The following is a 23,187-nucleotide window of genomic DNA, read 5'->3' as shown; positions in this document are numbered from 1 at the left end:
TAGTCGTTTTGACACCAGGCTTAATGTAATATAATCTTTTAAGCAAGGCCGTTTTATACGTTAAGCAGTGTTAAAAGGCTGTTTAAATTCAACTGAAAATTATTTCTATCTTACTTTCCCTTACTCTTTGCACATTTATCCTCTCCCAACCTTTTAACGAATTATATTTTCCCTTCCTTTAATTTGTCTGTTCTATCGTCATTCTTTTCCCCCATCTCTTCTCTTCTTTATCGACTTTGTCCTTTTCCCTTCAAAATATGTAGTAACAGAAAAAACAACATTGAAAATAAAAGTCGAGAGCCGAGTTAAATTATTTGAATGTTTCCCGCGAAGTCTCCTCCCATTTAAATAACGTGGAAGCAAGCATGAAATCATGAACACATGTTAGATAGGTAGGCATATCATTGAAGTACAATAATAAATACATTTTATTTTAAAATTACTTTTCTTACTCACGCTAGAAAATATAAAACAATCTTTAAACGAAGTAATTAATTTAAAGACGGATAAATTCATTAAACAACGTTATATAAATGATCTTTTTAATGGATAAGCGATGTGTTTCCTTTCAGATAAGAACTGAATTTTGTAAATATTACGTAGACGAGCTTCGGTTTCAAAGGTTTAATTTTATTTTCCCATATCTTTCTCATTCTTCCAAGCGAGCTAGACTGACAATGGGTAATAGTTTCGACAAGCTTTTGCAATAGGTCCTATTTATCAAAATCGCAGATATGAATTTTAAATTTCCTCTTCCAGCAATTTCATTTGTGTCAGTTTTTCAGTTTGGCGGTAGAAATATTAATTTTACCGGAATTCACTCCTGATTCCAGTACACTGTTTGGTCTAACATCCGGTATGAATGCGTAAAAAATTCACTTATCTTTGATAAGTGTCGTCTCCATAAAAGTCTTGGCCTTGTAACGTTACGCGTGGGTACAACCGTTTGTACCTAAATTGAAACCGATTTACGAGTAGTGTCGTCGAGTTACTTGTGGTTCAAAATCAGACCCTGACAAGAAGACTTATAGTTTCTAGATTATGGACAATTACAAGCGGATAAATGACGTAAATACAGTTAATGTTCTAACACTGAAATTGTATGTTAAAAAAATATCCTTACCAAAATTGCAGTGTATAATTCGGTATCCAATAACCACCATCTACAAATATATAAACACGAATACTTGCAGTAATCGAAAGTCACTTTAACAAACTAAAAACTGAAACACTGATAAAAATGTGACAAAATTAAAATTAAAACAATTAACACTGTAATAAAAGGATAATATAGTAGATCGAAACTCGTTATGGACAATTTGTAATAATGATCATGATATATCAAAGTTTCATAAATATTTACTAATCCAATAATACCCGGAAAACACACGAACTCAATCGGAATTCCAGGCAATATTGGAGATGAGATGAGATTCGTACTAGGGGTCTCCAGAATAATACGAAGCAGGGGAACTATCCAATACACCATGGGAGAAGAAATGGTAGCATCAAACTCTCATTATCCAGATGCAGCCAAACTTTCCGACGATACTTAACAGTAATTTCTTTTGAACACACTAAGCCTGTAGTCCTCATTCCAAAGTTCGTCTCCATAGAGACCTGGCATCTTTTGAGACCGATAGACAATTTAGATCTAGACACAACAATGGCAGGTTTCTCAGTGGACATGGCATCACATTATATGAAAGAGGAGAATGGACTACATTCAGGGCGCGTTTATAAAAAGACAGCTGAATATCACAAAAGAGGGAGACGATATACATTCGAGGAATAAATAGGATGAATGATGGCTGGTATAAACAAGGACGACCGTCCAGCGGTTTGGAAAGAAAACTGGTTGTATGTTATGACGCGGTAGTACATAACACAAGCCTAGTAATACCACTGGAATAGGATGCGGGTGATAACACTGTGTCATGAACTTCCCTCCACAATATTCGCACAATGGTTATATACGCTTATATGTATAACGATAAACGATTTATAGGAATATCTTGTCTTTCAGATTTTGAATACATTGTCTATTTTTTTTTATTTTGTATGAGAAACTCATGGGGTGAGTTGTAAATTTAGTACAGAGCTTCTCCTGCAAAATCCTGCGATGGAAGAATTGCCCATTCTTTCGTAGAACCCGAAGATTCCTGACAAAGTTATCAACAACATCTCGCTTCTGGACCGCAGAAGTAGCCAGCTGGATTCAGTCCAGAACCCGACATTTTTTTTATTTAAGATGTATTTACTCACCGATACATTCCTAGGTGTCTGAAGTGTTCTCTTTGTTTCAGGTTTTACAATTATCATTTCTGTAAAATTTCTCATCCTTTATTATTCATAGCCCAAAGTTACAGCTTCTAGCTAGATTTTACATTGATGAGTAGTTACCCCAGCCAGAATTCGAAATTGGGATTCCAGCACCATTAATATCTGAAGGGAATCCGTGTCCGAAAACGTACGGTACGTCAAAGTTTCACCGTCAGAAATTTTCACTGGCAGGAATTTGCTTCTATTATAACATAACATTATGTTACTCTTCATTTGCCCTAACGTAATCGTACCATCATTCGACTTTAAATAAATCATAAAATACATACAGTGTCATTAAATAAGTAATATATCAACCTTTAGCAAAGGATGTCATTTAGTAGAGCAGTTATACGACTTGTGCAACGTTTTGTACTGAACGTTCTGATATACAAGCAGGGAGACAGTTGCTTTCCTCGTCCATTCCGAACCACCACGCCCCCTCACCTGTTAGTGTGACGAACAGAAAAGGTTACGAGCGGAATGCAATAAAGACCATGTGAAAGTTCAAACAAACAAAAGATCGATATCACATTAATGGCCCAGCATTAACCATTACTTTCATATTCCTTCTGCAAACGAATTATCGTTCTGTGGCATGATAAATCTACCTCGGCACTGAGAACGATTTAGAAAATATCCTACAGAACACTGTAAACATTTTAGATAAATCCGTTTTACGACATATACAGTCTAATTATTTTGTAGAGGCCACTAATTTCTGGCTGCGCATAAGTCTAGTCGAGTCAGTTCCAATAGACTTACTTACACCTTGGTTGTACCGTTCAGTTTGCTGACGCATGCGTGGAAAACAGGTCGATTGTGAGGATATCAGCAGTAGAAGGATAAGAGGGAATATACTAAAAGAAACAATAATAATAATAATAAGTGACAAAAATATCAATTTTTAACTTATTTACAAGCAATAAAAATATTATAAACCGAGTTCAATTTGATTCTACGAACATCTACACACGAGCCCAACACGATAACCAATAAAAATAAATCTTACTGTCGGATTATAAATTAAAACGTAAGATTTGTGAGGCTGATATTCTTTGCAGTAGAAAAGTAGTTTAAATGAGTTCTGACCGGAAACACTTGGTTTGTAACGTATGATATAATTTGGCACTGCCTTTTAAATTCAGTATAATGACCTGAAATTTGTTTTTTCAAAATAATTTCTCCATCTGCAGAGACGCTTGTTAATGCACACAGATCTAAAATAAAACGAATCAGACCTTGAAATATTAACGTTACTCTCTGTTGAATACCGAACCGGACTGAATTTAGAACAAAGTTTAGCTTGACTGCTGAAGTGAGGGGAGAGAGAAAACGAGGAAGGTTGGGGCTAAATAATCATTACCGGAGCTCCTCTAATGTTGCATGTCACGCGAACAATCAAGTCTATGAAACTGAGGTTAGTAGCAGCTAGCTGGAGATCGATGGAAACCGTAACATCTGCAATCAAAACTAAGGCTTGTGGTCTGACATATCAGCAGTTATGCCAAGATACCCGTGGCTAGAACAACAGCATAATTACCATTAAGAGAGAATTAGCTAAATAAACGAGCTTTCTTTCAGAATTTTATGTCATTGCTAGCTAACACTGTCATCAAGTGTTGTCGTTCGGATAATCAGATCAACGGTACGCAATGATCCCGACAAATTTTAGTCAGAAAATTTTAAGCAAAGAAACCAGTTGGGAGAACTATTTGTAGATTAAGGACAAGAGTGTGAGGGCATTGACTGAATTCAACTGGTTGAGGATATGCTTTTGTGAACACGATCATGTTCAGCGAAGTCAGTTGTCTCCCTTGAAGGCACTTTCTCCGCACAGGAAAGGGTCTAGTATTTGTTATACTCTTAACTATGTATATTATAACAGTGTTTGCCTGTAATTGGTTATATTATACTCAAAACGGGAAGCGTTTGATTGATCTATTATAAATATTCATTTATATATTTAGTTTAGTTTGTTTGTTTTTGTATATGTATTTATTATCATTGTTTGCCTGTCTGAATTATTATTAATGGCGGTTTGATAGCTGAATACGATTTTCTGTAACTCAGTAAGAATTAATGTTACGTTGGGAACTCGTATTAAAACACAAACCTTAAGTAGCAACACTACCACTGTGTTTCAGGCAACCGGCCTTAAAATAATATGTCTCGTTACGTATTATTTTATTTATTTATTTATTTAGTGTTCTGTCTGACGACAGGTCCATATGAACAGGATCCTTCCATCCTTTTCTCGGACTGGGACCTGTTCATATACGTTCTTGGCAGATGATCCAGAAGTGGTTTGCCATTGCCTTCTTCTGTGTGTGAATGGAGTAATTGTTGGGATGCCACGGAGAAACCGGGGAAGCCCCCGGAGGAAAACTCCGTGTTGCCTAGACCACGGCCTTGCCCAACACAAGTTATAAATTCGGGCACCGCCCGGAATCGAACCCGAGACCCCAGGATTACAAGGCCAGCGTTCTAACCGCTAGACCACCGTGGCTAGCGTTACGTATTAACACAATGAAAATACTTAAGACAAAATTTAATAAATGTGGATCATATTTTCATAATTCTTCTTATCTACCATCTTACAGTTTTGTACCAACACCTGTGGTCTCTCTTTGAGCATTTATTCTCCATCGAAGTAAACAGAAGGGCCACTGTTCTGAACATTTCTAAGGCAAAACAGCGTAAAAGTGAATAAATGAGATTAACGTTATTCGATTACACACCCGTTCTCTACATACGTTATTTCACTACGAGTGTGCAGCATAATGTGATTTCTGCACTTTTGCTATCCGCGATTAATATCATTATTATGGGGCGCATCAGTATGCTATCGGCGGCCAAATTTTAAAGCGTCGAAACCTCTCCAGGCTTATCAGGAAATCTGATACAGACTATAAACTTTACATCAAAGAATTCTAGCGCTAATTTAACATCAAAGTGGCGATTATTATAATTTTTATTTCACGTCTATTCGTTGTGAGCGGCGATTCGGAGAACCCAACCCCCGTGTATAACGAGAGTTATCTGTAATAAGTATAAACCAGTTTGATCTATTAGTATCATAAAGGGAGACAAAAATGCAATTGCCAAATAGAGTGATATTATAGAATAACGATGCGTGTATCCTGTGAAAAATGTAGGATCTAACACGTTTCGGTACCATGTTAAAGCCACATTTTAAAACCATTATCGAAATTAACTCACTAAAGAATGATTTTCATTTGAGTACATTACACATATTTTTTCGGCGAGTAGTATTAGGACGAGCCCCCAGGGAGAAATGGCACTGTTAACCTTTCGTGACATGGCATTTGCAATCGACTGTGCGAGGTCCAAACTACATCCTGCCATCAATTTTATGCATACCCTTCCACCCCCTATCTCTTTCACGTCGCCCAAAGTTATACAACCCCCAGCGGTCAAGCTCCCTAACGTTTCTGGGCGGCTAACCGGACAGTGCTGCCAGCCACAAACGCCCATTTTTCAGACATATTCTTTCATTTAACCTTCTCATTAGATCTCTTTCAAAATTACGCAATTCAATTCAATTCGTCGATCTTGTTCGATGTGTCAACTCCTAATGAGCGACAATGATTTTAGAGATTTATATTTTATCAACTTTTTAAACACTGTACTTGCAAGAAAGAAATAATAACTATATAATTACACTTAACTCCGAGCAGATGCCGACATCAGAAAGAAACAGTCACTCAACTTGTCAAGAAATTTCCTGACATTCAAAAGACCCGGCCACTGGACTTCAACATGCAAGATGAATCCACGAAGGCTCTCCACACATCTCACATTTATACAACATATACACTTCACTTTCCAAACTACTGATGAATTTCGACGATACTTCGTATGACAGATAATAATTAATCGATTGTCTGCCTGATGTAACTTTTGTTCATATCCATCAATTACGTTACTACTTCGTTGAAAATACAAAACGTGTATTATTCTAATCCTGACTGCTTATTACCGATATTAAAGTTCGGGACATCAAAATAAAATACGCTGAACACTCATTACTTTTTAGTTTTAATCTAAATATATATTGAAGTCTGTATTACCCAGTCTGTTCCAGATTTTAACTATTACAATAAATTATTTAGTTCTTAATACCACATAACGAATAGCCACGGTGGCCTTGTAATCCTGGGGTCTCGGGTTCGATTCCCGGCGGTGCCCGAATTTATAACTTGTGTTGGGCAAGGCCGTGGTCTAGGCAACACGGAGTTTTCCTCCGGGGGCTTCTTCCCCGGTTTCTCCGTGGCATCCCAACAATTACTCCATTCACACACAGAAGAAGGCAATGGCAAACCACTTCTGGATCATCTGCCAAGAACGTATATGAACAGGTCCCAGTCCGAGAAAAGGATCCTGTTCATATGGACCTGTCGTCAGACAGGAAGAAAAGAAAAGAAAAAGAAAAAAAAAACAAACATAACGACACTTTTTCTGAACAGAATTTATGATAATGTACAATTGCATCTGTTGGGCGTATGATATAGCGACAGATTATGGTAATTATATTTTTAAAATCGTTATATGCAATTAGTCTGCAAGTACATATATTTTAAATAACGCGTCACTTATGCACTTATATCATTCCCAAGCGAATCACATAAACTTAAAATCGTGAACGTATTGCAACTGCGTCAAACGTGTTCTTTACTTAAACATTCATTTTCTGGGAGAAATAAAATTTGAAGTTCACTGTACATAAAAAAAAAAAAAAAAAAAAAAAAAAAAAAAAAAAAGTGGGTGGAGTAATGAAGTGAGGCTAACCTGACATGTCGACAGGGGTGGAAAGCTGCTGGGTTGTCCTGGTTCGAGAATTTGGGGAGCGATCCTTGCAGCAACGCCAGTCGAAACACCAACAACAGGCTTAACTGCAAACAAGAAACAAAAATGTGTTACGGTTACACGTTTCAAACTCTGGAACTTTAACTAGAACCAATGCATATTCATACGGGCGAATAAATCGTTAATCTGGACGCAGCGTCGCGTAACTTGTATTTGAAGCAAAAGATAATCCACGCAAGATAAACGATGCGAAATCGAAGGCCCGTACTGAGTGGAACAAAAAACCTATTTTCTTTATTGAGATACAACACAAAACACGGCTTCCCATTGCTTCCATCAGCTGGTCTTCATGTGTGCTTCAATTATTTGCCTGCCTACACAGCTATAGGCAAAGATGGATCTAAACAAATCTGTGCCAGAAACTTTGAAATAAACATGAGAGAATCATGCATGAAATTACAGCAATATTATGGAAATCAAATTGTTTACTTTGTAATAAACGGAATACATTTTCAGCAGGGCACAGATGTACTATAAAAGCACAGATAAAAACTTAATGTAAATCAATATTATGCTGGATATTGTACACTGGCTAAAATACATTTTGTATCACGACGTTTCGGTAGATGTCTCTATTCCCGTCTTTAGTAAATGTCGCTATACTGATAATTAATATACAAATTTAACGATAAAGGATTTTCGTGACGGTAGTTGACACTTAAAATTATTCATTGTTAGGACTTTAAAATCACGACGTTTCGGAGAATGGTTCTGTCACCGTCTTCAGGTGAGAGGTACCTACTCTGTTGGGTCCCTTAGATATAGCTAGTCTCTGTCACTGGACAATAATACAATAATATAACAATAACACTGGATATCGTCCAGTGACAGAGATTAGCTCTAAGGGACCCAACAGAGTAGGTACCTCTCACCTGAAGACGGAGACAGAACCAGCCTCCGAAACGTGATTTTAAAGAACAGACGATGGAAAAAGTCCTGACAATGAATAATTTTAAGTATTAATATACTAGCCGAGTATTCAAGACAGCCCGGGTTGAATCCAAATTGTAGCCATTAAACTCATATTCAAATTCGACCCGAAATTTTCACTGATTCTCTTAATCAAAATTGTGGATAGGTGTCATTTTTGCTTACTCACTTAATCGGTTTCGAGAAGTTGAAAGATCAACTGAACAATTTTATAAGCAAGCATCCTTTAGCGAAGATTACATCTATGAAACGTCAGATGGGCGCAATTGTTCTGTAGAGTCATATCCAGTAAATTATCACTATATTTTTGCACCGATTTTGCGATTACATGAACCGAAAAATGTAACACGCATAGTTACAGAGCCATAACTAAGCACGTTTAGTTAAACAACTGTCATTGGACAAAACTTTTTAGTCTACTAGATAAACTGCCTTCGTGATAAATTCTTTTAGAAATATTTCCTACGAACACATTTTTCTCGGGATATTGGCCGTGTAACATAGCTGTCATAAAAACTGATGCCTCGGAAAATATCGCAGCGTATACCTGAGGTTTACTGACATCACCACATCCCAGGGAAACACAGCCACTGGAATAGCGCCAGATCGCTCGAAACTGTACGAAATGTTGGCTTTTTTATCTAACAGGTTATACGTTCTTTTGGGGGGGAGCACTGAAGTTAAGTATAACTAAATTCGGGTAAAAATTATACGGATTCATCCACCAAGAATGTATCTCAAATTAGTCTACGTGTAGAAATGAAGAAATTGTTCGAAGTTTTTTGTGGTGACTAAATGCGCAGAAATTTTCTTAGGCAATCAGCCAGCGTCGATACGGAATAAAAATCACAAGACTCGGAGACGCTAGCCCAGTGACATGAACACTACAAGACGATGGCAAGACACAGGGACCATGAATTTAATGTCGACTTCCAACAACAATGTTGTTGCAGGCTCATGATGAAAACGGATGAGATGGGAGAGGCATGTAGCAAGAATGGTTGGGATGAGAAATGCTTACAGAATTTTAGTCGAAATACCTACTTGGAAGACTTAAGTTTAGGTGACATGATAAATATTTTTTTTCCATAAAGGAGTGACATCTGGGCCTGTGGTCTATGTCATGTCTCACAACAGGATCCAGTTGTGAGCTTTTGTGAACAATGTAATGAACCTTCCGGTCCATAAAGGACGGGAAATTTCTGGATCATCTGATTGGCTGTGAGCTTTACCAGACGGCTGTTATATTATTAATGTTTGGATATCGGCTCATATATAATGGCTACTTATTACATTAAACATAATCAACCCCAAAACGTAAGAACTAAATTTAATACAAATTTAGATATGCAATTAACACATTTCAGTGAGTACATCCCGTGAAATAGGCCACAGAATTTACTTCGCGCAAAATTTGGTGGTTATACCAGACTCATGATAGTGTTAACCGGTGTAACGCTTGATAATGAGGTTTAGATAAAGCTAGGAGAGCTTTCTCCCTGACACCCACGCAGAGCATTCTGCTTGCAACCGATAGCTCTGCTCACGTCAATTCGCACAAAAAATTCCCGATGATCGTTACCCGAGCAATAAACGTTCAATAAAATACACGCTGTGCTACTTCGATATGACGTAATTAATTACACAATTTATTTGTCTGGTGAAAAAGACTCCGACATGCAAAGTGATAAAAACTAGATATTAAATACTAATATCCTACAGTATAATCAGCTTTAGGATACGAATTCAGATTAAACACGAAAAGGTTTTTACGATCTTCTAGGCAGATAAAGTTTCGGAGCTACATAATGCCTCCAGCTTCAGGATAGAAGCCTCCGAAATGTTGGTACCTATCTGCTAGTCCACATCGCCAAGGCTAAAATCTCAAATCTCATATAATTGAAGCAGTGTTTCTCTTAGCACACTGTCAATAATATGCATAGATAAATAGAATCAGTTTTATGACAGTTAACATTGAAATTCATCAGAATATCAAAATTACTGTCGCATCTCACAACCAGTTTCTGAGCTTCCAATTATTTTTATGCCATATTCGGTCCAGCATATGAATATTTTTACAAATGCAAAGCTCGTTATTTTATGACATATTTACGTAACGTACGGACGGAAAAATAACAATAACTGACATACTGTATATTTACAGCTTACTCAAATACAAATATATCTTAACAATACAGCAGAAAATGTTACGTAACATATATGCAAACTCTGAATGCTAGAGCAGATTATGATCACATTAAAAACTCTCACATATACATCCTCGATATTTAAAAAACAATTATTTTACTAAGTCAGGAACACATCTCATTCTGTTCCTTACAAAATCAGTCCAATTCATTAATTTATGTGCTTTGAAATAGCAAATAATAATAATTTCTACGTACTCGAGACAAACCATGCCTCTGAAGTACATAGTGCAGCAGCTATTTCCGAAATACTTTTTGTTTTTCATATGTGTTACATGTATTATATAGTTTTATTGTGAGGGATAACTATATATTTTCCATTTATTATTATTATTATTATTATTATTATTGTCATCGTCATCATAATCATTATCATTATCCTATTGTTATTATATCAAGATATGTTAACCAAAATGTATCAGACGGACAAAATAAGGACGCTTGTCATTTGTTTCATTCTCCGATCAACCCATGCGAGCGGCCAGAATCCCTTCACTTAAACATTACTTGGTCATGACACGCGACCCATAAACAGTTAACCACATAATGACACAACTAACCTAATGGTCGGAGAGCGAAGTGTCCGATCATATCTCCACTGCTGTTCCTGACTGTGGCGATCAGTAAACTCGTCACCCACTACAACCACCACCACATCACATGTTGATACAAGCGTCCTCTATATTCACCGCTACAGGAAAGTTCATTCCCTAACACCAATTGGTTGGTTTAAATAAATTTCAAAACCATATGCCTACACGACATTCCCTCTTCTCCTGTTCCATATTTTCCTAGTTCTAAGCGATACCTAATGACAGACATGCAATGTTTTACAACGCTTGATATGATTTTGATTGATTCTTTAGCACATACTATTTACATTTGACATTAATACCATAAATCATAACAAATATATTGGTTTAAAACGTAATGAAAACTTAAATTAATTTTCTGACAGTAGTACATCGCAGAACCTAACCTGACCCAGTTATATCAATGACTTATACATCTAGCTTCGCGTAAAAAAATATAGGCCACTTCCGGGTACTTTTTTTTTTTAAATTTTGGATCGAGAAGACGAATATAGACAGGGAAAATACTGTCGAGATTCAGTTATTAAAGTAAAGTAAACATCTGTACAACGCTAGAACTAATTACAAGTTATCTGAGAGACGATTTGCATTCGGTATATCCTCGTTACATACATGATCACTTATAAAACCTTAATGTAAGTGAGAGGTTAATATTATAATGGATCTCACAGAAAAGCAGCTTAATAGATGAAGTAGATTATGTCTTAGTGTAGATTCAAGAGTTATGCTTCTTTCGGGTACCATAAGCGCACGGAATTTCTTTGCCAGATGAGAAAACATCAATTTACCATAGATGAACTTGCACCATTAAGTTACTAAAGTAAAGTTTGTCCCACTATACGCCATGTAGGCGTTTGGGGTGAGTGGAGGTACAGCTCCTCTCTTACTTGACCTCGGCACTAGGTGGGGGTGAGTGGTCAGCATCACGCCCCGGCCGGCTTTACCCCCGGTAAAGGACCCCGGTACCCATTGTGGAGGAGGCTGGGTGGGCCCCAGAGCCGGTCTGGACGCAGAGGCCAGAGGAAAAATCCTCTGGTCGGGGATCGAACCCCGGACGTCCAGCCCGTAGCTAGTCACTATACTGACTGAGCTATCCCGGGTCATACCATTAAGTTAGTAGATAGAGTTATCACCTTACATGTTTTAATATTAAAGACTTGTAACTTAGTAACGGTAGGCGTTTCTAAACTCTGTAACAGTGGCTCTTCCTAATTCCATCTCCCCTCAATTTCGACGTTAGCCTGTTTATATTTGTTAATGTTACTTCATGGTATATGATTACGTAATATATACCAAGCACTCTAATTATATACTGCACATACATTTTAGACGTCCACCAGTGTGACAGGGTAAATTATACTTCCGTGTCAGGGGAAATTTACGTCTTATTACACGGCATAAACGTAAAATGTTTCACGTTCTACTGCAAAGGTAACACATTATCTCGATCTATCGGGGCACTAATGCGAGCGGCCACTACAAGCCACACGAGCTCTTCCTGTTGTATTATATCACATACGGAAGGGAAATTAATTATTGAGAAGCTGACAGTTATTCAGGTAGTCAACTATCTACCATTTCCGGAATTCGGTACAATATTGAGTGGATTCGTTTTTGTGAATTCTCATTGGCAGTGGTACACGTCTCTTCTTTACTTAATTATCATAATTATCGTATATTACGTAAGGTATCGGTACGTTATCCCCGTGTTTGATTAAACATTACGCCACGAAGACGTATGGAGCGTGGAGGAGGCAATAAGTCCACGACTGTAATCTTGAGACTTGCGGAGTCAGGAAGTGGGGTGAATCTAACAATAAGATGGAGTACATAAAGCCAATGATATGAAAACCCCATCGTAATATAAGAAATCCTGACTTCACCTTTATAATGGAATTATACAAACGAAACACGATATGTAATCGGATATTTTCTGATAGATGGTAATGTCATTCTTCTGTCTTCAAGCGTAATGAATTTTGAAGTACTGTCAGCTGATGTGCGTTAGGTGAAAATGTGCCTGTTTGTTACGCTATACGAAATGGCTGAACCACTCATTCATAATAATTTTTGATATTTTGGATTATAACAGGATTTAAATTGCATTGCCTAAGAAGGTCAACAAATGTTAAGCTCAGTTATATATTCCACTATCTTTACGGAAATAAATCGTAACTTACGTCAAAGGAATCGATATTTTCGTTCATACTGTTGATTTATTCCAAATTTAAGGTCATGGTTATTACATAAAAGCAGCCAATCCACCGTCAGTATTAAACAGAAACCTTGCTGTTTTGAAGTTCCAATATCACATTCTTGCAACAATAAATTCAATATTTATCACAAAACAATAAAACATGTTTTAATCATCAAGGCATAAGACACACACTTAAATATTATATTTATATAATACACATTGCATATTAAACATACTATCCGTTCATTTCTCTTTCTCATTTCTTCCATACGAGATACATACATACAACGTGTTTTTACCTATTTGAAAAGCAAATTTCCAATTAGTAATGTATTATTATTAAAATAATGATGCTTCATAAGACAAATTTACAATCAGAAAGAAACAACTTTACGTGAAACAATATTTTATGCTTTTACCAATCCTTGATATACGCAGTGCATTCAGTTTTTCAGACAGTGTATATAAATTGTAATCATATAACATATAAATCAGTTCTGAAGCGAGAAGTTCATACATGTATTGCACGCTGAATTTACTGAAGTGTAAAAAATTACAAATCATAGTGTCGTATCGGGCGGAACACTCGCGGAACACGGCAGCACTGTGGTTGCAACGATCGACAATGGATTATACTCGAATACTGCTGAAATATTAATTTAATTTACGCGTAAATGCACTGATTAATTAAACTTTCATACAAATTACAAATTTAATGGATACTAAGTGTTTGTGGTTTTGTTACGATCGAAATATAGATTTAGGCGGTATTATAGCATTTCAATAAACGAATTTTCATTTCTATTAATATAATAAAACACTGTTTGTAGTGGGCCGACTATAGAACACAACAACAGAAACGTTATTCTCTAGTTTACAACAGACGTTTTAAGGTGTAGGATTCTCTAGTTAGAGCTCATATATTCTCCAAAACACTTTCTTTTTCATTCTGTATACCACATTGTTCTTGATTTCACTTCTTGCAAATATCAACAGATTATCAGAAAAGTATTACTATAGTTGAGGTGGTGTCTTATTGTAACTGAAACTGCCAGCAAGCCTATGATAGTCCCTACGATCCATATACGCATTATTCTCCTATCAATTCTGTTATCTGAACGTTTTTAGATTACGATCTGCACCCACTTTTGATTTATTCCATGCGTGCTACATGCCACGCCCATAACAGTGGGTAGGGGAAGGATATGCGGTATTTTGGCCGAACAACCTGAATAAAAGAAACCGCTTGGGAGAGGTAGTAGAAGACAAAGGATAATATTAAAATTATCTTAAAGAAATGTAACGCGACGTTGTGAAACAGGCTTATCTCCTTTGGGATAAGAACCAGTGGCGAACTGTTTTGTATTTACCCACCTGTGTACTGTATCCCAACACACCACGTCTCCACCAAGACATGCTTCTCTGAACCAATTTACTTTCATGATGGAGTAAAAAAAATCACATTTTTTTTTAAATATTCCAGAATACTTACCAGTATTTTGCTTTAGATATATTTTATCTTAATGCCACAGGATATAGTATCATTATTCGATTCCCCAGCTCACAAATAATAAAAACCAGTCTTAAAGTATAAAATATTTGCGTGAAATGGGACCGAGTTGAAGTTGGATACACTGACGACGTTTCAGAGATTGTAAATGTCTCAGTCTTCAACTCAGGCCTGCAAATAAAGTTGTACCATTATTATCGACAGGGATCAGAGGGTACCCATTTTGATATGCAGAGATATTTACGATTTCCGAAACGAAGACGTATGTTTCCTGGGTTGTAGCGCCGTGTAGTCTGGAAGTAGGAGTTTACCGACTATTCAGCAATGCTTACTACCGCCATCATGAGCACGATCAACAAGACTACACTTTTCAACACCATAACGTCAGCCATCTTCATGTATTGTTACATTTCAGGGCAATCATTTACTCTCTGACACTAAGTCACTACGTCACTTAAGATTAGGACCAACTGTACCTATCACTAAAATGCTAAGTTCATTACATTTTCAGTATCACTAAGTCAGTATGTGGATTACACAATGCGATTTTTTCTCGAGAACCAGTTCCAAAAGAAAATGCGTGGAATTTGGATTGAGTAAACAAGTCGCTTTATGGGCCATCCGATGTTATGGGTTTGACTGTCAGATAAGGGTAGTCTGCTAGAGCAGTGTTTGCTATGCGGTTGGACAGCCCGAAGTAGGATACGGGTAATGGCGGGACATGACGAATAATTTAGTGCTGTTTTCTGCTCTACTTCTCGTCTTTCATATTCCCACGAGTTGGGTCGTACATCGGGAAGGGCTACGTTTTAGGGCCTACCGTCACAGACATAGGTTGTAGGGAATTACAGGAGCTTCGGTCCGAAATCCCCTGCTGTCCAACCAAGAAAAATGTCGGGGTGGACGTTTCCAAATACGTTTATAATTGTATGATTTGAGGTTTTCACAGGGGTGAGTATGAAGAATTTTATCTACTGGGTTGTTGCAAATTCATCGCCCTGATGACGGAGGCAGTATGACCTCTGAAACGTTGGTTAACATCTGCCAGACTACACAGCGCAACAACACAGAAGACAAACATCTTCATACTCATCGCCCTGATGACGGAGGCAGTATGACCACTGAAACGTTGGTTAACATCGACCAGACTACACAGCGCAACAACCCAGAAGACAGAAATCTTCATACTCATCGCCCTGATGACGGAGGCAGTATGACCTCTGAAACGTTGGTTAACATCGACCAGACTACACAGCGTAACAACCCAGAAGACAGAAATCTTCATACTAAGAATCGCCCTGATGACGGAGGCAGTATGACCTCTGAAACGTTGGTTAACATCGACCAGACTACACAGCGCAACAACCCAGAAGACAGAAATCTTCATACTCATCGCCCTGATGACGGAGGCAGTATGACCTCTGAAACGTTGGTTAACATCGACCAGACTACACAGCGTAACAATCCAGTAGACAGAAATCTTCATACTAAGAATCGCCCTGATGACGGAGGCAGTATGACCTCTGAAACGTTGGTTAACATCGACCAGACTACACAGCGCAACAAACCAGAAGACAGAAATCTTCATACTCATCGCCCTGATGACGGAGGCAGTATGACCTCTGAAACGTTGGTTAACATCGACCAGACTACACAGCGTAACAACCCAGAAGACAGAAATCTTCACGTTTATAATTTCTTTTCCAACTTACCCGAGTTACATAAGTTTGTTCAATAAAGAACATAAAATGAAAATTAAAGAAAAGGGTAAATATGATTGTTTTATGCGATGTTGTATCATTAAATTTCGAAAAAATAGATCGACGTTCCATCATGAGGGAAACGATCACATGACGCAACATTCAGGAAGACAGTGGCCTTCATACTCACCATCTCCAGAACGTGAATATCATACAAAGAGAATTTAGAATCGCCCATAATTTTAATTGAAAAATACGAATAAAATTTACAACACATTACATGTTTAAGCAACGACATTTACATGTTTTGAACGTATTAAAATGTAGGTCTGTATGAGACTATTCTATATGCGGGTTTTATAACTTGAAGCAAAGAGGAAATGTTATCTCGTTCATGTGTGTGTTTATCCACGGTAAGTCAGACGTAATTTTCTAATATGAAGCACTAGGAATAACACGGATTCTTAAATGAAGGGTAAGAATGAACCACCTGAAAAACTACATTGCGTCACAACCCAGCATACCACAATATTATTAAGCTATTTTATTACTTCGGTAGAATATAATTTATGAAAAACCCGTATGAAGGACAGGCGTTTCGCTAGCTTCGTATTTTTAGGATGAAGTGTACTTACCGACATGAGGACTTTCGCCGCTCTTCTCGAGAAATGCAAAGTCTCTTCATTCCACCTGACTTCTAAAAGGCTCCTATAAACACACAAGAAAGCGAAAGCACAATTAGGTCCACACTATAAAATATATCAGGAGAGGAAAAATAGTCTCGAACTTGCGTACCAAGATTACATGTAAATTACCTGCAACATAGTTTAAGCGAACAAAGAAAGAACAAATGAAGTCGTATGTTTTATGGTCGAACGATAGAAGAGGCGGTAAGAACTTGGAGTCTTCATCAGGCTGCACAGTAAGAGTGGTGTACAGCTGCCGGAAGGAAATTAACCTTTTGAAAACCAATTCCCATATCGATTATTCAGATTAGTTTTGCAAGTCGAGATTGTATTCTGGAGGTACCCGATTCAAATATCGACTGTGCTAGACTATCCTCAATAAAGACCGCGGTAATGTGGATTTTGAAGCGGTGTAGTAGGTAGTTACTAACGTTACAGAGAAATGAATTATCTCTCTTATCATGGCAGGAGATGAAAGTGACACGTTCCTCCAAGACACACAGGGAGATTGCATGGCGCACCGATATCGCCCTGAAGTTCTCAAACTTCGTTATATATCCGAAATAACGGTAAATATATGGAACGTCGGAAAAAGATCTGATATTTGAGGTGTTCACGGAGTGAAGATATTACTATGGTATTCGGGGTTGTGACGCCACTGTAAGATCACAGTAACAATATTATGGCCTAAATCTGCCTCTGAAGATTGAAAAAAACCAATGAAAACATAGACTCCGTTCTTAGAATCTAACTTTAAATATACCGCCAAATAAATATAACCCACAACAATCTATGCGATACATTACATAACTATCTCCCAACATACAATTACGTACCTCGATATATTTCACATACTCGTTTTTGGTTCATTACGCGTGCTGCATTTCCCGCCAATCTCATTACCACTGTTATCACAGTTCGAAGAATCTCAGAAAAAAGCGAAAATTACGAATTTCTTTGTATGCAATTTTCTCCGCCCACTTACAAACGTTTCTTTCCATGCACAAATATATTCTCAAATGACTGCTTATTAATTATATAACGATAAAATTTCATTTGTTCTTCTTGCTACCAAAATCACACCTTACAAAGACCAGTTAGTAATTCTAAAACTTTTCTTGTAACAGAGGCTAATACAATATTCGAACCTAATTAATAATTCTGTGAACCTTCAGTGGGTCTACCTAGTTTCATCGTATTTTGTACTCGTGACTGACTCAAGCGTATTTACGTAAGCCATTATAATATTCGGAGAATAAATTCTGTCAAACAAAATTACATAGATAATATAAATCACAAATTTGTCGAGACACGCACCGACAAATATTCGCGATATTTCTGCTGCGCTAGTAGATACGGATGACATATTACGTCAATACCACTGCCAACAGAACCACCAATGTTCCTGTAACTGGAATTTCGAATTCTCTCTTTATAGGAATGTGGTTAAAGTATTGGAAATTTAATATCCCCCCCACCCCTCCACCCAACCGACACGTAACAGGAATGCTCCAGAGTCGACGGTGTTCATTGTTCCAATATTATTCGCGAGTAAAAGAACACAGACACATGCAATGAGCAGTATTTATGCAGCTCTAAAAGGCACACAAAAACCAATAAATTAAGAAATGCATAAAGTGTACTAGCAAATAGTTCATAAATACACAAGGCGTTAATGAAGCAACAAGAAGTGCCGGCAACTTTCCATGTTTTTGGCATCAGGTCCCTTTACAAGTCATGGGAACTTCCTGTGTAAGCTTCAACTAAAGAAGTATTCTACTGGATCAACAACTTTTTTGAAGAACTGTAGTACCTAATTTAACCAAAATCTTTCGGTAGTTTAAAATGAACACGTAACATATACTCATATACATGATCTACCCACAATGCGTTTATTTTATGTAGTTTATCCAAAATAATATATACGTCTTTTGAAGTTATAATGTCTTTCTGTATACTTGTGTTTAAAGAAACTATTTATAAAATAACAGTACCACAGTTCAATTTTTCATCTCAAAGAAAAAGTATCTTCTATTACATATCACAAGATTGTTTATACGTGTACTGGGGAGCCAGAACTTTTTCTGTGTAATAAAGTCGAGATGTACCGGAAATTATAAGAGAGAATGGTCTTCAGTAAATAAATTCTTTACGCGTATCCCTCAACAAGGAACAGAGCAGTGTGGCTGTTGACTCCGTTTTGCTGGGCTAAGGTATCAGGATAAAATATTAAGTGGGGTAGCTACGTTCAGCTCGGGCCGTAAGACGGTGTAATTGAAATTCTTGGTTGTTGGCTTGTGTAAAGGTGAACCTGGGGCAGAACAAAACAAATGACTAATAAATGTGCTGAAGAAGAAAGGGAGAGAATTTGCTGATCTAGTTACTTAACAGGGCTACATGCTTACAGACGGAAGGTATTCCCTATTTACGGAAAATTCACGTGTACTGTCAAAAGGACAAAAGCTTTTATGTCTTAAAATAAGAAATACAGATACTTAATGAGGTCTACAGAATGATATCTCAGCCGATGTTATACTGAATGGTTAAGAGAACTGAGTTATTCCACTGTGTAGTATCTTCCATCAATGTTCTATTTGCTTAGCCTGCCAACAAATTCCCTGCATTTAAGATACCGGAAATTTAATTTCCGTGTCGACAAAAGCCCACCACTGGACCCCATTCAGACTATAATTTCTTCATTTGTATTCTCATGTCCTATTTGTGTGCGAATATCATCACTTAATCTTTCAATGCTCTGAAAATAGAGGCACACGTTCCTCCGAAACGTTGGTATCTTCCTACAATTCCATATGTCATTACTACCTAGACGACTAACATTGGCATCGTCATGGCTGTGAAAACCTCAAATCTCTAATCGTTGTGTTGTCATGAGTAAAAGAGCGACAGGTGTATATTTCGGTAGATCCGAAACAGTGTATTCAAGAATCCATTTAAAAAGAAAAAGAGTTACAGAACGGAGGAATAAAGGAAAGTGACATCGAGGGAGAGAATTAAATAAAGAAACAAATATAAAAACTTGTAAAAGAATAACTGACAAACAATAGTGCAAACCGTCACGATTGATCGGAATTCTGTTAATCGGGTGAAAACAAAGAAATAAAGTACGAAGTGTATTCTAGGAGATCGTCGGCCAGAATCTTAAAGAACGACTAAGTCTTTAATGTCGGAAGTTGCTACGTGTAAATACGGGGATAGGACTGAAGTGAGTCACTGCAGTTTGTTATATTACAAAGAAATGTGATTACTACATTTATTTCTGTATTCTCACAAATGGGTCAACAATTCCTTTGGCAATTCTTAAAATATGTAATTCACATGGAATATAACGTTTTAAACATTCATGTCTACTGACCTTCTGATGAAGTGCCAAGATCTGTAGAGGTCGTACGTGAGGTTGACCAACATAACGGTGACACCCGTCTCCTTGGCCAGCATTGATAGGCCACCCAGCACGGCACTCAACAACACGGAGACAGACCCAGGTCCTCCACTGTGCCTGGAACAATCAGAAGTATTAGTGGTCTTTCACATAACATACCAACCAGTCTGGCAGAAAGAAATTTGTTTACCGAACCAACTTCAAAAACTGTCAGAAAAATTTCTCATTTCGCGACTATCTGTGGAATCGCAGGCAAGAATAATAACCAAGGTAGCCTAGGGATTCCCCACCATGCCGCTTCCGAGACCAGAAACGAATGCAGATCCTCACCTATATTAATAGTTCTTGTTTTCAGTTTTTAACCAGAATGAAATGGGTATTCAAATTTTTGGTAATTTTTTCAAACGTAAAATTTCATGAATATCCTTTTTCTTGTTAATTCGGACAGACGAAAAGACAAAGAAGGTGATCCAAATTGGTTATTTTCTTTAATTTGTAGTTTCGAACGCTCTTCAGAATAAAGAAGAATTCATTATTAATATTCACCGGACATCAAAACTTCTATACCATCTATCTCTGGTGTGATGTATTTATTTGTATTATTAAATTATTTGTATTTAATGATCTAAAATACCAACAAAATTCAGTAATATGTACACATTTGCAATTTGTTCATTTTTATCTACTTGCTACTAGCTAGTCTAATTGTTATAATAGTTTTTACGACGTCGGATTATAAACTGATTTTATGCAGTGACAATGACAATTATTAGTCTCGTTTCTAGCTATTCCTTTGCAAAATAATATACTGAATGACAATTACGTAAATAACAGAACAATAAGTAGTTGAAAATGTTCAATCCCCAAAGCTAATTGCTCTAAAACATGATAAACACTAACACAGAACAACAACATAAATTAAATTAGTTGCCTGTATTACAAAAAGCATACACAAATAGATGTAAATGTGTTTAAATTCAACACGGAATTCTACAAAAAACAGTGAAATTTTTTTCAAGTTCAGAATTTACACCGACACGTGTGGAATTATTCTTAACACAAAAATAAAAGTTTACTTTGAGAAAGTAATTAAAACAAGGACTGGCAAAAATAATGTATAACACTGAAAGCTCTATAATATCTTTTATTATATTAACAGGTTATATCCAGTGGCATAAAGCAGCTCTATTTTTGTATTTACAATTTTTATATTGCATGTTTAAGTGAGTTAGTACGTTTACAACCATGGCATACTAAACCTATAATAAAATTTATTCATCGCCTACTTTATTTAAGATATCAAGTTTAAAGTGTAGCTTCATTACTCGTAATTTATTAAAACTTAATTTCAGCAATATACAAGATTACACGGTAACTTAAATTTATGATCAAGATTGTCTCAAATGGGGTCAAACTAATTTTCTAAAGATATTATAAAATTTAAGATCAGTTAAGTACCGCCTGTTACTAGTAAACTTATATTACAGGTTTTAAACACATCAACACGAATAGCATACAAAATTCAACAATCGAAACGCAACTGTTAATTTGTTATAGCTTCGAGACACAAGACATTCTGTATGTCTATAATAATGATTATGATAATTGTGACGATAATGGCAAGACGTAAGTACCGCGAACAAAGTTGTCATAAAGATGAACGTGAATTGCCGCCTTTAAAGTCATTACCAGTTTAAATTTTCCGTACTAATTGGATTCATGCTCAGAGAGAGGGAGAGTTTGCTCGTGCAAGTCACCGACTACGATACGGGAAGACACATTTCGGAGCGGAACGCAGAGTTAATAATCGCATCAAGACGTAGAAGCAGTGTTTGGCGCTGTAAGGTGGTTAGGTACGGTGGCAACAGCTTCACGGCGAGATCAAGTAAATAATTTCCGATGCTGCAATTCTTGTACACTTTACAGATTCGACGACAGGAAAGGGTTTTGTAATGCAGAAGCATTTTGAAGATGGTTGTCTTCTGGGATGTCGCGCCTGAATCATCAGGGCGATCGCCATGATGATGAATGTAGCAATGACCTCTGAAAACGTCGGTAAACTTCGATCAGACTACATGGCGCAACATCCCAGAAGACAGCCATCTTCAGTCTCACAGCCGTGAAATATTAAAATCCTACAGAAGCATTTTATCTGTTAACTGGCAGGGTAAGAATTTGTTGTTAACATACCAAAGCATTCAGTCTGGAATGTTTGTTTTTAAGACGTAAAAAAAAAAATATTCGTGAGTATCCTGTTTATAGCGTACTTGTTCCTGTGGGGTAACGAAGGAAATATAGTCAAGAATTTAGCATAAATTTTTCACGCCAGACTCACAAGTAATTCGAAGAAGTGACGATTGTGATAATTTAAAATGACGTTGTAGGTACATTACCTTAATAGTTTTGGGTGAGTAGCAAGTACTTTTAGAGGAATGTTATTTTGTATTATTTTTTGGAATGCGTCCTCTGAAACGTCGGTAAGTTACTAGAAGACTACATGATACAATATCCATTTTAAGGGTTTCTGCATATCTGTCTACGTAAAAATAAATAGTTTAACATATTTTTCCACTGCTACTACTTGTAGTCGATGAAACAGATGTTGCAATTCTTTAACCCTTCTCCCCCCTCTGTTTAATAAGTGGGATAATCTCTATATGAATTCTATAAACTTCCACACTCTGTACGTACTGCAGTCAATTTTCTATAGTTTTAAATCTTTCCTTTATGGTGAATTCACCGAGGATCTGTC

General features: G+C 36.9%; 1 protein-coding gene across 3 annotated transcripts in view; it reads right to left on the bottom strand.

Moving 5' to 3' along the window:
- Positions 1 to 23,187, bottom strand: part of LOC110832267 (protein O-mannosyl-transferase TMTC1-like) — a 214,944-nt gene that overhangs the window by 57,623 nt on the left and 134,134 nt on the right. For all 3 annotated transcript variants that reach the window (XM_087353257.1, XM_087353258.1, XM_087353259.1), the window contains exons 5-7: positions 20,409 to 20,552; positions 16,985 to 17,057; positions 7,135 to 7,238 (exon numbers count right to left, since the gene is read on the bottom strand). In XM_087353257.1, the coding sequence (XP_087209383.1) occupies positions 7,135 to 7,238; positions 16,985 to 17,057; positions 20,409 to 20,552 (321 nt within the window). The remainder of the gene's footprint in view (positions 1 to 7,134; positions 7,239 to 16,984; positions 17,058 to 20,408; positions 20,553 to 23,187) is intronic.

This window comes from Zootermopsis nevadensis, unplaced genomic scaffold (assembly GCF_977971745.1).
Source record: "Zootermopsis nevadensis isolate Lab colony 2312 unplaced genomic scaffold, Znev_1.0 Znev_ptg000022l, whole genome shotgun sequence".
Lineage (NCBI taxonomy): Eukaryota > Metazoa > Arthropoda > Insecta > Blattodea > Termopsidae > Zootermopsis > Zootermopsis nevadensis.
The sequence above is the reverse complement of the archived record's forward strand: the minus strand, read 5'-3'. Positions and strand labels throughout refer to the sequence as shown.